This window comes from Thermobia domestica, chromosome 13 (genome assembly GCF_964235325.1).
Source record: "Thermobia domestica chromosome 13, izTheDome1.hap1.1, whole genome shotgun sequence".
Taxonomy (NCBI): Eukaryota; Metazoa; Arthropoda; class Insecta; order Zygentoma; family Lepismatidae; genus Thermobia; species Thermobia domestica.
This window is the reverse complement of record NC_137466.1, coordinates 155,893,236-155,910,790: the sequence shown is the minus strand read 5'-3', so window position 1 is coordinate 155,910,790 and position 17,555 is coordinate 155,893,236. Positions and strand designations below refer to the sequence as shown.

The 17,555-nt window shown below is 32.8% G+C and overlaps 1 protein-coding gene across 3 annotated transcripts in view; it reads left to right on the top strand.

Annotated features, from left to right (window-relative positions):
- LOC145669318 (uncharacterized) overlaps positions 1–16,758 on the top strand; it is a 112,040-nt gene extending 95,282 nt beyond the window's left edge. Inside the window, exons 1-3 of one of the 3 annotated variants that reach the window (XM_081737625.1) lie at positions 1,962–2,060; positions 6,368–6,431; positions 15,240–16,758. In XM_081737625.1, the coding sequence (XP_081593751.1) occupies positions 2,043–2,060; positions 6,368–6,431; positions 15,240–16,027 (870 nt within the window). In that variant the 5' untranslated portion in view covers positions 1,962–2,042 and the 3' untranslated portion in view covers positions 16,028–16,758. Of the gene's footprint in view, positions 1–1,961; positions 2,061–6,367; positions 6,432–10,529; positions 11,971–15,239 lie in introns of those variants that run through there. The other 2 variants (XM_081737624.1, XM_081737626.1) reach the window with 2 other exon arrangements.
- The last annotated feature ends 797 nt before the right edge of the window (positions 16,759–17,555 follow it).

The following is a 17,555-nucleotide window of genomic DNA, read 5'->3' as shown; positions in this document are numbered from 1 at the left end:
TTTTGTCCGCCTTTTCTATATTGATTCTAATAAAAAGTCTCAGCATCTCACAATGTCTCAAAACTGACTTACGCCACTCCGCCATCCAACGCCTCATTTGATGTTTCTCGTGCTCTCCTCTTTAGCTGTGGATTTGGTGAAATAATGTAAAATAAATATTATAACATGTGTCATGACTCTTTGGTTATAAAATGACTTCAGAAACAAAATTTATGTGGGAGTATGGGACTAAAGATTTTTGAACTTTACAGTATGGTTCACCTTATCCGTTAACCTTCTGTTCTAACAGAAAGTGGAAGAAATTAACCATTTCCGGTTTTAACGTTGATAGCCTTAGGAAAAAAAAAACAGTAAGAGATACCGACGAGCGGTTTTCTTGAATCGATTCAGAATCTCAAGAAACGATGTTATTTTAATCCGCATCTATTTACTAAAACCGAAACTGGTAGAAATTTATTATTACTTCTGGTTCAATGTTGATCTCCATAGAGCAAAACCAGTAAAAGATGGCGAGAAGCAGTGTTTAGGAATTGATACAGTGTTTCAAGAATAGATTGCTTTTGCCTCCACCAACTGTCTATTCAGACCGGAAGTGGCAGAAATTACCAGTTTCCGATTTCAAAGTTGATAATCACAGAATAAATAGGGCAATATATAGCGACAAATGATTTTTTTTAATCGATTTAGCGTACCTGAAGAAAATAAACATATTCTCTCTACTAAAACCGGAAGTAGTAGAAATGTATTACTACTTCCTGTTTCACTATGGATTTCCATAGTGAAAAAAAAAACGGTAGGTGAAAGTGAGAAGCAGTTGTCTGTTATCAATTAAACGTCTATCTCGGACTTTATTCATTGAGTCCAACCGGAAGTAGTACTAAATATACTATCGCTTCCGCTTTGGAAATTAATCTCCATATAGCAAAAGCGGTAAGAGATATGAAGAAATGAGTTTTTGGTATAGCTTTGGCATCGAAAGAATAAGTTTCCATCTTTGACCATATTTCTGTATTACAACTGGAAGTTATAGTTCTATACTCAGTGTCAGTGTTGATAACTTGAATTGTTTGGAATTTACCGTAATTTCATATGAAAACCATACTTTTTTTTTTTTTATTACATCCAATGAACTCGTCATGGTACCAATCACTAAATAGCCAATTTTTTAGCTGAATCGTGATTATAAAAGGTGCCTAATTAGAGGGTTTTCATGTGAAGCGGAATTATGTAAACAATGACGAGTGAAAACAACGATGGAGTGTTATGGATTATCTAAAACAAAACGTAAATAAAAACCAAAAGTAGGAGTGTTGCAGAGTGCCAGTGTATTATATATATATATATATATATATATATATATATATATATATATATATATATATATATATATATATATATATATATATATATATATATATATATATATATATATATATATATATATAATATGTAGATTTGCTAACTGAACCCAAAACAAGAAGGCGTGAAACATGAGAATGAATTAAAAGCATAACAATTAACTTTCGACATGTTTAACACCCACACAAAGTATCTCAAATTAAATCATTATTGAATGAAACCGCTGTAAATCTTTAGCGAAAATTAGAAAGGTTTGACTGGAAATGATGGTGAAGGGACTAATTGAATGGACAAAAAGAAAACAAGACGTAAAAAAAAAAAAAAAAAAAAACAATACTCTGTATATCATAATGCAAGTTTCTGTAATTACACCACCTCAAAAGATGGGATTAAACGCTTAGTGATTGCCACTGGAATGCAGACGGAGCCAATTACGTGACCATCAAGAATGTAGCGGCGTGATAAACTAATAAAACAGTTGATCGTTTTTTTCTAATTATTGTCTTCAACAAATTACTTTTGAAACAACAATGAATATTGTATGATTTGTTGTGGCTACTATAAATGCTGGTATTGCATTTTGAAGAATCAGTATCTGGGTGTTGGCAATCGTGTGATTATCACGAGTTAAGTCTCTCCTCCTTTCCCATAACACGCGCCAAGGCTCTTCTATTGCAGTTCCAATGTCTAACATGTGGAAGGTAAGGTCTCATACTTTTTAATTTTCACTGACGATAAGTGGTTTATACGGGATAAGTATAAACTAACATGAGTGATGTAATGCGGATATAGGCTACCCGATACACGATGACTACTTATCTATTTTTTTATAGTCCATTGCATTCTCACCCTACTACATTTATTAAGTCTGTTCATGATTTAGCGTATACTCAACTCGTTAAGCTTCAAGTTCAACGCAGGAGCGTCATTTCAGATTTTGCTTGGGAAGGGGGGCAAAACCCCTTGATATAAGTAAAATTTCGCGTGTTTCACTGATTTACTACTATTTTATTAATAAGAGCTATAGAAATCTCAAACTCAGGGGGGCAATTGCCCCTCCCTGCCCCCTAAATGACGCCCCTGGTTCAACGCACGATATATCTAAATAATAATAATAATAATAATAATAATAATAATAATAATAATAATAATAATAATAATAATAATAATAATAATAATAAACCAGTTCGTGTATTGTTAGTTATATATGTTTTACCTTCCTTTATGGAGATTAATTGGGATGTTTGATTATGATGAAGTTAAAGTCGTGGCTATTTGTCCCCGTCACGAAATTGGAAATGGCCAAAACATGCTTTTCATAATCCATTATGAAGAGTTTATTTCTATGTACTTATCTTTAGAGTCGAACTATAATGAACATTAGCTCCGTAGACTATATTTCCGGACTAGTATAAATTACAATAACCAAATTGTTATCGATCAGTCGTAGCTACACAAAGTATCATTATTCAATACACGTTTATATGGCAGAATCACTCGAAAAGGAAAAGCATATTTTAATCTGCAATATATATATATATATAAAGAGCGGGAGAAGGAACCGGGTATGTCATCTCTAGGTTGCATGCCGCTCTAGACTCCAACCTATGCATTAATACGCGCCTGCTTATATTTTTTATATTTTTTGTTTCCATAACTTAAATGCATAATATGCCTTATCAGGAATTATAGAAAGGATCAGTATGCAACAAATACATATTTGTTCTTCCTACTTTTTGAAACCAAACTCTAACAACTCGAAATCAAAAATCAAAATCGATAATTTTTTAGTCTTCGCTGTTAGACACTACTTTCAGTAGTTCTCGACTACAGTATTGCTTTTATTTAGTCTTAGTTGTTTACACTACCACCTAATTACAGGACTTATCAGCTTTTTAGAACAGAAAATTGTTCTATATCAAAGTTATTCTAGAATGATTTGTGTCTGAAATGTTCGAGGGCCGATCGTATTGTGAGTTCTACGTTATTGTCACTACTGAACACACATTACGTACGAAACAGTTTCTTTGTACCATCATCGATTTCATAAGGGGTGTGCCCTGGGGGTCTGGATCTACCCCGGAATTCTACGAGTAAATCTAATTTTAAGGATGATTTTACCAATTTTAATATAATTTAAACTCGTGTTGATTAAGACCCCCCCGAAAAAAGCTTTCTAGCCCTCCTGAAATAAATTTCTGCGTGCGTGCCTGCCAGCAGTAATATCTCATTTTACAGCAAAATGCTTCAGTAAAAAAAAAAAAAATCGATAGAATAGACTATAACACACTTTTCGTAATTTCATTTTATTTTTTCAAAGTAAGAGTGGTTTTATAAGTATTAAGCACGTTACAAGAAAGCTTTATCATAGCACAAGGAATCATTAAACTCATTCTAAACGTTCATACGTGAAAGACGTTCACCACAGTGTGCCGATTTCTGTTAACGAGTAAAGTCGTCTCACGTAATTAAAGGAACCTCATGTGAACCACTTTGGTCTCGTAGAGTTAAATTTCAGGGCAACCATAAAACCGGCTTCATTATTAAGCCACATTGCCACGTTAGAAGAACTTGTAGCTGTCATTAAAAAAAATCTTGAAATCCTATTATATTTCACCGTGTACACATAGTCTTGAAAGGGTCATAAAACATTTTTTTTTCCATCTTGCAAGGAGTTGAACGATGCGCAACTTTTTGAGACGTCTTGCTTGCTACCTGCTATCACCCTCCGGCTGACATAAAAGAAACAAGGATTCTTTTGGACAGGGAGAGGAAGTACGCCAAAATACACGTTTTTAATGAGGTTCATTGTTTGTCCACTAGAGTGCAGTGCTGCATGTGTGGAGAAACCATTCTTACCTTCAAGAAGCTGTAACATGTAAAGAGTAAATAGAAAGATCGGGTTGAAAGTTTTTTATTATTATTATTATTATTTTTTTTTTTTTTTTTATGACAGCTACAAGATTCATTTAAGGTGGTAATGGGGCTTTAGTGTGGTGTATAAAGTTGCAGGTGGTGGAATGTTGTGCCAGTACTAGTGAAATGCCGCTGAAAGTGACTGCTCTTCTCCGCGCACATTTTTCGTACAGCCGTATAGAGAAACAGTTTCGGGAAAATGGTTTAACATCGGAGTAACCGTAGGAGAGAGGAGAGAGTAGGAGAGAGTAACCGTAGGAGTGTTATTTATGTGACCACATTTTATCAAGCTAACCAAAATAGTAAATATCTCCATGATCAATTCAAAGGAGAAAAGAAACAAAATATACATTCGCCCTAAATAAGAGGTTTTTAGATACGATTCAAAAACTTTTTATATATATTAATTGTGTTTTATTTATTTGCATTTTGTACATGAAGAACAAAACATTGAGAATAAGGACTTACACCAGATAAAAATTTGATAGATAATCATAGCTGTTTGTAATATTGTTCAGAGTTAACATTACGAGGTTTGCAGTATGAAGAATATGCATTGTAACTCAGATTTCTTACAATTTGCCATACTAGTCTGATCCTGTACAAACCAAACTTACAGTAATACACAATTTAGAATTTGGAATGAAAGTAATAACAGAGTTGTGAGTGATTGATTGTAATAGTAACCGGACATTTGGGATTTCTAGTACTGTTAATAATTATTAATTTGCATTTGTAATTAAATAATATCTCCCATTTAACTTTTCCATGATTATATAGGTCTACTTTGTAGCTAAATTAGTGTACGTAAATAAAGATGAAAAGATTGGTGAAGTGATGCGAAATGAGAGAAATGGGAGAAAACAAACGCATGATATTGACAATCACAAACTTACATGGAATAAGTCACGAACTCTTCGCACGAGAGATAAGTACATTATCATTGAGCCACAGCAAAATGAATTATAAAGAATCGACAATCATAACATGTGACAATAATGCTTACGTCTAGACAAATAGTAAGGATATATGCCTTTGATACGTAAGTCCGGGTTAGGTTCGATTCCCGGAGGAAGGCAAAAGAAATTTAGTGTTGACTGTGTTAAGATAATTCAGGATACTACTTGAATTATAAATTCAAAATGTAGTAAATCTATGTTATATCGAAATCAAGAAAGAATGGCCTAAGATATCGCTCCACTTACCATCTATCACAAAATTAAACGTGTTGACATCTGATCGGCTACAGTTCATTTTGATCTGTAAACGTTATGGAGTTTAGTTTTAGTTCTAGTCCAGTGGCGGCTCTTGAGGGAGATCGGTTAGATTATAAACTTAATTCTTGTATACAAGGGATAGTACACTCATTTTCAAAATGATTGTCGCATGTCTATAAATATGTTGTTATAGGAATATAATTTGATAACCAATTCGCCCGGTATTTCTTATAATATTAGTATATGTATAATCTGCAAAGACATGTATGTGGCAAACTTCACGTCTAAGGAGCAGGTTCTTGTCCATTTAGCAACTGTTTTACTTATTCTAATTTTTGTATTTATAATTCTTTTGCTATGAAATTTACCACAAAAATACATTACCCGATTATACACATAGTATCAGTATTAAAAAATACCCTGCAAAAACGTTATCAAATTATATTCTTACGAGAAGACAGTTATAGGTATGCGACAATAATTTTGGACATGAGTGTACATAGGCAAGTTTTCTTCCGTTAGCTTAAAGTGATAAAAGTTTTAATTTTTACCAGTGAGACTTCTGTTAAGAACCGCACTGTTACAATCCTTTGCCAGTTTTTTTTTTTTTTTTTTTTTTCATATTTACCACAGTTCAACAAGATTTTCGTAATTACTATTAACAACTTTTATTAATATTTAATAATCTTAAAAAGCGTTACATTGTTAAGTGTTACATTTTAAGATATCAATACGTGTATTTCGTTCCGATTTTTAAATTCATTTAGATTTAAACACATTAGATATGTAAAAATAATTATATAATATTATATAATGAAAGGACAATTTAGTAATTTATTACATAACTATTTATACTTATTCTTTTCCCATTATAGGTATCATTCGCAATCTTATTGGGCCTATACACTAGCCAGGCAGTTGGTACTTTACCTCATTACGGTAAGTAACTTCTCTGGACACACTTGTTCATAGTTGTTTACTTTGTTTCAGTAATTTGAATGTTGTAGGGCTGTGATTTATCATGAAGGTTCTTTTTTTTTATCGTTATCACACAATTGAACGAAAGTGATTTTTTGAATTCTTTTTTTTTTCGTAATGGATATCTAGAGCTATTATTTCGGACTAGTTTGTTTCTTGTGTCAATCCGTTAGCATGTCTCTTAACGAGTAACGGCGCCTTATATCCACGCGATAACTCTTGAACAAAACTGAATTTTTCAATGTTTTTCTCGAATAAATAGCTAGAGCGATTATCTCGGCCTCGTTCGTTAATGGAGTCAATCCGTTAACATCTTAATAGGTAATGGTGACACGTCCGTCCGTTAGTTTACACGATAATCCTTGGACGAAAGCGAATTTTTGAATTCTGTTTCTTGCAACAGATAGCTAGAGCGATTATCTCGACCTCGTTCGTTAATGGAGTCAATCCGTTAACATCTTAATGGGTAACGGTGACTTACATCCATCCGTTAGTCTACACGATAATTCTTGGACGAAAGCGAATTTTTGAATTCTGTTTCTTGCAACAGATAGCTAGAGCGATTATCTCGACCTCGTTCATTAATGAAGTCAATCCGTTAACATCTTAATGGGTAACGGTGACTCACGTCCATCCGTTAGTCTACACGATAATTCTTGGACGAAAGCGAATTTTTGAATTCTGTTTCTTGCAACAGATAGCTAGAGCGATTATCTCGACCTCGTTCATTAATGAAGTCAATCCGTTAACATCTTAATGGGTAACGGTGAATCACGTCCATCCGTTAGTCTACACGATAATTCTTGGACGAAAGCGAATTTTTGAATTCTGTTTCTTGCAACAGATAGTTAGAGCGATTATCTCGACCTCGTTCGTTAATGGAGTCAATCCGTTAACATCTTAATGGGTAACGGTGACTTACATCCATCCGTTAGTCTACACGATAATTCTTGGACGAAAGCGGATTTTTAAATTCTGCTTCTCGCAATAGGTAGCTAGAGTGATTATCTTGGTCGAGTTTGTTAATGGAGCCAATCCATTAACATCTTAATGAGTAACGGTGACTTACGTCCGCACAATAACTCTTGAACAAAATTGAAATTTTTATTAATCTTTTTTTTTAAATATATAGGTAGAGCGATCATTTTGGCCTAGTTCGTTAATGGAGTCAAACAGAGCTTGTGCCCCGGGCATGGGATTAGGTGGGCGGAAAATTGGGCAAATATTTGGGGGAGCGTTTTGGTAAGTTCTTGCCCCGGGTTACAACTAGCGTATTTGTGTCGCTGCACGAAAGAAACCTGTTAAACACTAATTAGAGAGATTAAGCAAATGATTAAATGGTTAGTTGGGGTGCGTTGTAAATACAGTGTGCACTTTGGATAAACATTAAGATACAAGACCAATGAAGGACGGATGATTTTTTTTTACGTAAAAAGGAAATTTACCACGTAGTTATTATATAGGTACTATGAAAATAAATAGAAGAAAACAAAATTCTTATCATATAAGTCAATCTCGGCTATTTTCGAGATATTAGGATTTATAGCCTACCAAAACATACAAAGGAAACATAGAACCATGCTCGATATAAATATGTATTAAAAAGGATACATGTTATGAAGTACAGAGTCCATAAAAGTATGAAATATATCTATGCAAAAAATATTCTGTATCTCGGGTAATTTGATAGTACTACATTGCTAAATTCGTGATATTACATATATATTTATTAGATACTTTATGTAACGTTACTTATTGGCAACTATAGAGTATCTTTCATTATAACCTGTTTCAGTTATCGGGTTTACTTTAAATGACACGCTCCAGTTCGTCTTTATGTGCATCGAAAAATAGAACTGGTTTAGGTAGTTTATGGTAAGGTAGGGAGGGAAGGGTTAGGTTAAGGTAAGATAAGGTAAGTCTGGAACCTTTCTTTAGTGCCATTTCTTGCCTATACGTAAGAATACCAACTGTGGCGTGCGCTGTAAAATTGATTCTTGTTATCTTTCATCCTACATCCAATGCAAATGAAGCCCATTTATGTTTTGTCAGTCCTTGGCACAGCTGGTGAAACCACTTATCACACTGTGAACACTGAATCCAATTTTTACTATGCACACCATCTTCGTAAAGACTAGAGCAAGAACCACACCGATAGTACAGAGTGTTTTGGTGTGCGACTAATACCTTTAAAGCAAGAAAGAGTAAATCAAATGGTTGAGCACGATGCCTTAGATGCCTCTTCATCCCTGTACTTTTTACATTTTCTCACTTGGCGCTTAAAGTTAGCTGGACGTCCTGTTAAATTATGTCCGTCTATTCCTTGTATGGAAGAGTATTGTGGCTCCCAGTGGTACTTAGCTGCGCGCGATATTTTTTTTAAAGAAGTCTTGCTACAAATTTACATTTCCGCATGGAAGCTGTGGGCTGTGTTTAAACAAGTAGGCTCATTTTGTTTCTTATTTCAATAATGACGCAACTGCTAACTTCACTTATTATTCTGATTATTGAGAGAAAACAATAAGGAAACAAGCACCCAACCGAAGGAGTTGTTTGAGAACCTATGATGTAATATACGTATTGGTAAAATGTATATGAATTGAAGTAACGGTCCTTTCACTTACCTTTAGATTAATTCCACCCGCACATTCTTCCAATCACAAAACTCTTCACCCCAAAACAGTCAGACTGTTCTTCGCTCTTTGCATTAGAATTCTGTAGAATTAGTTCCTTTAACATTTGCCAGAGAGCTGTTATCATTTAATTTCTTACACTACACGAACTACACTCATCTGCCCTGTATAAGAATTCGTTTATCTTAGTCTCGTTTCCAGAATAAGCTTGTATTCGTCAAGTTGGTAAATATCACAAAATTACCCGAATCACGAAATTACCCATTTGCCTTATAAGGTCAGGTTGTGATGTTATTTATCTAAAAATTTACCGAATAATTACCTTCAAACTAATACTAAAATTATTTTAAAAAATGATATAAAATAATGAGAAGCGGTCTTAAAATACGTTCATCTCCGTGATTGTCAACTATAGTATCTAAAATTAGCAATTTTAGGGAAAAAATTGCCCTCTGGCTTTTTTTCTTTCTTTTTACATATTGATATGTATAATGTATTTACTTAATGTTTACAAAGTAATTTTGTGTTATTTTAATGTATGTAAGTAATAAAATACAGCAATTGCGTTTTTTCTTACAAATAACTTATTTCTTGGAACTACATTTTCTAGTAGTACCCATGTAATAGTGATGCAGTAGTAGCAGTGTTGATCATGATTAAGTAGTAATTTATTACTTTTATGAAATATATTTTTAAGGTAAACGTATAGTATTACAATAAACTTTCATTTTAAACAAAAAATTATGCATTTTTTCTATATGGGTGGGGACGGACTTAGAAGGTGCCGTAGGGATGGACCAATTGGAAACAAGTTAGGTAGTATTTATCCACTTTACAATGTGTAAATATAGGATTTATTTGTCGTAAGTTTCTACCATCATGACGAAATGCATGTAAAACGCGACTTCATCAATTTGATCTGTGTCTACCAGGAAAATCTTTCTTAGCATCTAAACACCACAGAGAGATGAAGAATAGACTGGATATGAGGACTAAATACGTGAAGCCGGAAGTTCAACACCTTAACATGGGATTATTGGAGAAGAAAAGCGTTTACGACTAATGGAGCATTAATGATAAAACAAGAACATTATTTTATTAAATAACATCAATAGATTCACATATAAAAGATAGTAAATAAATGAAGCCATATTAAAAAATAGTGAAATAAATTTACATGTTAATGTAATATTTATGATGAGGAACAGTTGGTCTATATATATATATTAAAGAAATCCCTCTCCCACATAAAGAACAGAACCAACAGTTAAATCGTTATTTTTCTATCTGCTATTTGCTTCGCCGTCTACTCCCTGCTTAAACCTCCAATCTGAGCTAAGTGTGGATAGAAACATTACAAATCCATTATATATGTATGTGCTTATTTCATGCCTACCAAGTTATGTTTTGTCTTTCTATACCGTAGAGGTCCAACCAGCAGCAGTGGACAGTGCGAGATTAGCGCAATGGGAATCATACGATCGCTACCTCGACCAGGATCAAGGAGAAACAAAATATCATCTTGCAGAGGAGAGACTTGATGGACCAGAAGGAGGGATTTCTCTTTATGAAGATACTTACTCTGATGCACCTTCTCATTTAACTGCACATATTCGTAGGGAGAGAAGTAATGACGGAAAACCACCCATCATATATGGTTCACAGAATATTATATACGGTAAATACTTATCGAAAGTTAATCACCAGGAAGATACCTATAACGGTTATCAGGAAGCTAAAGTTGACAAAAAAGAAGGCGGTCACCAAGTTTCCATAAACAACAGAGATCATTACAGCGAAGAAAGAGTCCTTAGCAATACGGGTGGTGCAGGTTACTCGATATCACCCACCGAAAACAACAATAACTACTACAATGGACAAGAAGCAGAGAGCAATGCATATACAAGTCACAGCCCATACGGAGGCAATTCAAACGGTTACGGTAAATCCAAGTCGAAACTAATTTATGGTTCACAGAATATAATATATGGGAAATATATAAGTAAAGTAAACCATCAAGCCGATACTTACAATGGATATCAAGGTGCTCATGTAAATGCACATTCTGGAGGTAGCACCTCCAATATTAACACAAACACCAAACAATATGGTGAACTTAACGATGATGAAATTGAAGGTGGATATACACGCAATCAACAACAAGCAGTCCAATACAGACAACCATACGTTGTACCAGATTCTCCAGAACAATATCAAAGGTTGAAGCAAAGGTATTCACAAGTAGCATCTTCATAAAGCAATGAATTTTTAATACTATTATTAGCATTCTAAAATAAGTTTATCAGTGGTAAATTTATGATAGACTTCAAGTGCATAGGTAGTGCAAAATTCTACCTATAAATATTCACCATTGTTGCCATTCCCAACAGGACGTGTATAATAAAACATTATTCCATTGAGAACTATTGTGGAGTTGTTCGACTTGTTTTAACGTATAGTGATCTGATTCAGACACCATAAAAATTTGTGATTATACGTTTGCGCAATTTTATTAGAATTGTTATTGTTTTGACATAATTTTTTGTCAATACTTTTGTACATTTTTGGTTATCACCTTTATTTTTATTGGGAAAAAATCAGGCATCAAAGAATCAGTATTGTAGGAAACATAAACATAAAAAAAAATCTGTAAAGTATCAGAATGAGGTTTTGTGTAATTACACCAAGATTAACTTTCATATAGTAGCAACTGATTGAGAGTACTAGAAGTGATCAAATGGGCTGATAAATGCTTACTATCTTATTAAAGGCTCCGTGAGTGATTTGCATACTTCACTCGAACATATGCTAAAGTCTTACTTCTCTCTCTAGATGATTGAAACATTATGTCTACTCATTTTCACATATAACGTATGTATGTTTTTATCAAATGTTGTATTTTTTTAAGTAAAAAAAATAAAAACTAGAACGTAGTGTTATTTCTTACAAAACATGTTTTATTGTTCCCAAGCATTCAAACAGCTTCTAATAACATTCATTATTAAAGGTGCTAATTTGATAACTTCGAATACTTCATGCAAACAGGGAATTCTGTTTCATTTGCTCATATACTTACACAATTTAATGCAACGAGGAAGTAAAGTTGTAATATTTTCTTGAGAACTCTAGGTAGTGTTAAAATATTAAACAATATTCCTCATCAGTATTGAAAAGCTGAGAGAGAACAGTCTACATGTCTACATAGAACAGCATCAAATTATTAATAAAGCTCTGTTTCAACTATTTAATCACGTAATTAAGCCGAGAATTTCTAAAAGTTGAAAATGTGTTAATGTGTTGACCACTACGCTTTCTGAACTCTATTTAGTCCAGGAATTCAATTAAGAAACACCACCTTTAACAGGATAAAAATACATTCATGATGCAATTTGGTGCTGTTTGTTGTACGTAGACATAAATACACCAATCTTACAAAGATAAATTTAAATATGTATTTTATCTATTCCATATTGTTTTGATTGATATTAATTATACTATGTGGGAAAAATGGAACAAATCTAAGGTAAAAATATTTGCATTTAAAAAATTAAAGGCCAGAGTGGGATGTATACACATAACTGAAATTGAAAGAATGTTGTCTGACATGTTCATACCTACGAGTTTATTTTTTTCTTTCTTGAGACCTATCTACAGATATTTATTGCTTCCAATTTATGATATTACCCCGGATAATACTGCTACTATACCATTTCGGTTAATAGGATATGAATCCGTTAACAAGAAATGCTTATATATACTGTACAGGGAGCAAAAGTAGGTATACAGTTATAAGAGTTCTTGTTTCCTTTATTAGTAGTTATGTATTATATAATGAGTTTTTGATTATGAGATCATAATCACGATGATATAGGAATTACAATTAAATACAATCTCTGAGGTTCTCAAGATGCCGGGCTTTAGTATTTACACATTCCTGTTGTCTGTCTAGTTTCTACACTCAAGCACACTTTGGTACAATGATTTTTATTGTTATTAATTTCTTGGGACTCTTCTCTTTTGAAATTAATCATGTCGTCGATCGTGAGTAGTTTCCTCGAAAATACGTACTTTATCTTTGACAACACCTAAAGGAAAAAGTCTATTAGGATTAGGAATGGTGATCGAATGATGCTATCACCTTGTGTGTCAGCATTCAACATTACTTCGCGCAATTATAATCGGCGATGTAGACCATACTCTGATAATCCATGAAGCAATCGTGGTCGATACATTTTCAAACCTAAACATTGCATCAGACGCTCCAAGGTCCTACGGGAAATATCTAACATCTAACACACGAGAAGCTCTCCTCTTTAGTTTTTTTTTTTTTTTTTTTTTTTAAGCTTTGGATAAATGCGCAACGAACATTTCATTGTGCTGGGTAGTAACATTGACTGGTAGACCAATCTTTGGTGTATTACATATGGAATCAATTTGATCAAACGTATTGCGTAACCTGCAAATTGATGCTTTACTTGGTGGAGAGGTATCGAACGCTGTAGCCCATTTCCGTCAAATATTTTCAACATTCTCTGTCTTCCAGTATTGTTTGATTATCCACTTCCGTTGATTGGTGGTCAAATTATCATTCATCATTATCTGAAATATAAAATAATAATAATAATAATAAACTGTATACCTACTTTTGCATCCCTTGTTTCAGTTTCGTTTAGTTCTGTCTCTATCCTTCAGCTTCTATTGAAACTGGGGATGATATAGTGATATTACAATTATTCTACCGCTTTCGGTTTCAATACTGGAAAATCAAAGAAGTCTATTATAATTTCAAAATGTAAAACGAAACACATTTGTTAACTTACTCAATGTTTTTGATTTCTAATATCCTGCCTGCCTCACTTTTTCACGATGAACATGATTTTGGTTAATACTATAGGTCTATAATAAATATTTTTAGTTCCTACTTTAACTATATTTTTTGAACCTCTATTTCTTTCTTCTTCTTTTTTTTTTTGTATCATGAACTTTTTGTGAGCACCTTCACTTTAATTACTTAAATATTTGCAAATATTGCAAATATAAACAAGAATCATTTGGTATAACATCAGCAAGTAGATACACGATGCTTCTGACAAAAACTTGACATCTTGTTAAAAGATTTAGTTTCTACTTGCAATGACCTAGACTATTAAATCTCTCCAAGCACGTCTGAAATTGAAATCAAGCTGGCACACCATGATTTAAGACATCTTCAGTTGAAGAAGCACTGTCTTTTCAGAGGACATAGTTTAGCTGGTTGCTGTACTACATTTAGAAAAATTAGGGCGACCCTTCCGATAGGAAAATACCGTAATCATTGCTCTAAAATCTCTCCTAAAATGGTAGAAATGTCTATGTAAAGACGATAATAATCGGTTAATAATAATAATAGTGCCAATGATGTAAGAGAAAATAATTTATTATTTTATGCTAAGTAAGGTATACAGAATGAAGAATAAACATTGTCTTTAAGAATATCTTTGGAATTTATGTGTCATAAGTTTCCACCACTATAGCGAAATGCATGTGAAATTCGCCCTATCTTTTCTCTTACATGATTTAATAAATTTTGTCTGTGTAGGCAAAGAAGCCTTTCTTTGTACGCGCAATTGATCACAAGAGAAATGAGAAGACTAGATCAGTGATGCAGGCAAGATAAGTGGAGCACTTTAACAAAAGATTAAGTAATTTGTGAACAATAGATAAAGCAGTAAATCACGGTTGGAGGAAATGGTTCACTAGTAAAGGAACTCGAACGATGGAACAATTATATTAATTTATTAAATAATATTAATAGTTTAAAATATACTTAAAAGATACTGAATGCAGCCATGTTAAAAATATTGAGATAAATATACATCTTAATGTAAAACCTATTGTGACAAACAGTTGGTGTATTGTTTCTTCTTCTTCTTCTTTTTTTACAAACACCTTTCTTACATAATCAAAAGAACGAGGAATTAAATTGTCATTTTCTTTTCTATCTGCTATTTGCATCGCCATTTACACTTTACTTAGATTTCCAACGACTTCAATGTAAACTACAGTGTAGACAGGAACATCACAAATCCAATATAATATTATATGGTTATTTCATAACTATCAAATTATGTGATGTTGTTATCTTTTTATACCGTAGAGATGGAACCAGCAGCAGTGGACAGTGCGAGATTATCGTCATGGGAATTATACGATCGCTACCTCGACCAGGATCAAGGAGAAACAAAATATCATCTTACAGAGGAGAGACTTGATGGACCAGAAGGAGGAATATCTCTTTATGAAGATACTTACTCTGATGTACCTTCTCATTTCACTGCACATATTCGTAGGGAGAGAAGTAATGATGGAAAACCGTCCGTCATATATGGTTCACAAAATATTATATACGGTAAATACTTATCGAAAGTCAATCACCAAGCAGATACATATAACGGTTATCAAGAAGCTGAAGTTGACAAAAAAGAGGGCGGACAACAAGTTGCTATAAACAACAAAGATCAATATAATGATGATAGAGTTCTTAGTAGTACGGGTGGTGCAGGTTACTCGATATCACCCACCGAAAACAACAATAACTACTACAATGGACAAGAAGCAGAGAGCAATGCATATACAAGTCACAGCCCATACGGAGGCAATTCAAACGGTTACGGTAAATCCAAGTCGAAACTAATTTATGGTTCACAGAATATAATATATGGGAAATATATAAGTAAAGTAAACCATCAAGCCGATACTTACAATGGATATCAAGGTGCTCATGTAAATGCACATTCTGGAGGTAGCACCTCCAATATTAACACAAACACCAAACAATATGGTGAACTTAATGATGGTGAAATTGCAGGTGGATACATACGCAACCAACAACAAGCGATCCAATACAGACAACCGTATGTTGGTGGAATATACACTAAAATTTAAACCCTCAGAGAAGGTATCCACAAGTAGCATCCTTGTAAAGTAATACATTTTTAGACATTATGATTAAAATTTTACAAGGGTATCAATCTTAAGTTAACAGTAAGATTCAAGTGTATCGATAGTACAAAATTTAACATATAAGTGTTCACCATTTTTGACATTAATAACAGAAAGGGTATATACACTAAAATTTTGATTACACGTTTACGCAATGTTCTGAGAATTGCTCGTTTCATTTTGAGATCATAATTTCTAGTAATTATTGTTGTACATAATTCTATACACTTTCAATTATCAACTTTTATTAGTGTTAAAAATAACCAAATACAAGAGAATTAAAATTGTTATTAATGAGAGTAGCCCTGGTTAAAAGACGGAGGATTAGATAGATGTACAGATAGTGGATTCTTTTCCTTTGAAATATCAATATGATACTTTGTATAATTGCTTTTAGATTATAAAGTAGAGTGTACTAGAAACTGATTGAGGATAACACAAATAAAAAAATAGGCTGATATATACTTCTAATTAAAATTTCCATGGGGTACGTAGATAAGACTTGCATATTTTCTTTTTCACTGTAACATATATTAAGAAATAAATATTTCAGTCTTCACATGGTACAAAATCTATTAAATAGACTAACATAGATGTTTGAAACATTATGTCATTTCGTTTATCACATATCATGTATGCGTGACCTTATTATGTCAAGCATTGTGACTTTTTAAGTAAAGAACTAAAAACATAATGCAGTATTATTTCTTTCAAATTATGTTTTATTGTATCCTAAGCGTTCAAATATCGTCTAATAGAATTATTTATATTTGACATATTAATTTTGGTTAGCTACTTCGATATTTCTTGCAAATGTAGAATCTTTCTCTTTATTTTCGTATACGTACATAGTTTTATCCGATAAGGAAGTAAAAGAGTAAGATTTTCTTGACACCTCTTAAAAGTCTCAAAATATTAAATTGTATTCCTTATCAGTATTGATCTTACCGTGAATTATTATGAACAAATTTAATCTCATGTCAATTTCTTCTTTTAGCGAGGGAGAATAAACTCAATTTTAAAAGGATATCATTAGTTAAATAATTGAATTTAAATGTAAATCGAAGTCAAGCCAAGAACGAATTTTGGACAGCTGCAATCGATTGAAAATTTCAAAGTCACGTTCCTGTTCAATATTCAGGCAGCATGTGCTAAGTGGGATCTAACATAAGCACAAAATAGTGTTTTACAAGTTTATACTCTTTAAAGTCATATAATAATAATAATAATAATAAAATAATAATAATAATAATAATAATAATAATAATAATAATAATAATAATAATAATAATAATAATGACAGTGATACAGCAGTAATAAGTTCGATTATAATATACATGTTATTGTGACGAGCGGTTGATTTGTCATTTCTTTCTTTACCTTTCTTTTCTTTTCTTTTTCTTTTTTTAAACAAATACCACTCCCACATAATCAAAAGAACAAGAAATCCAATAGTCATTTTTCCTATCTG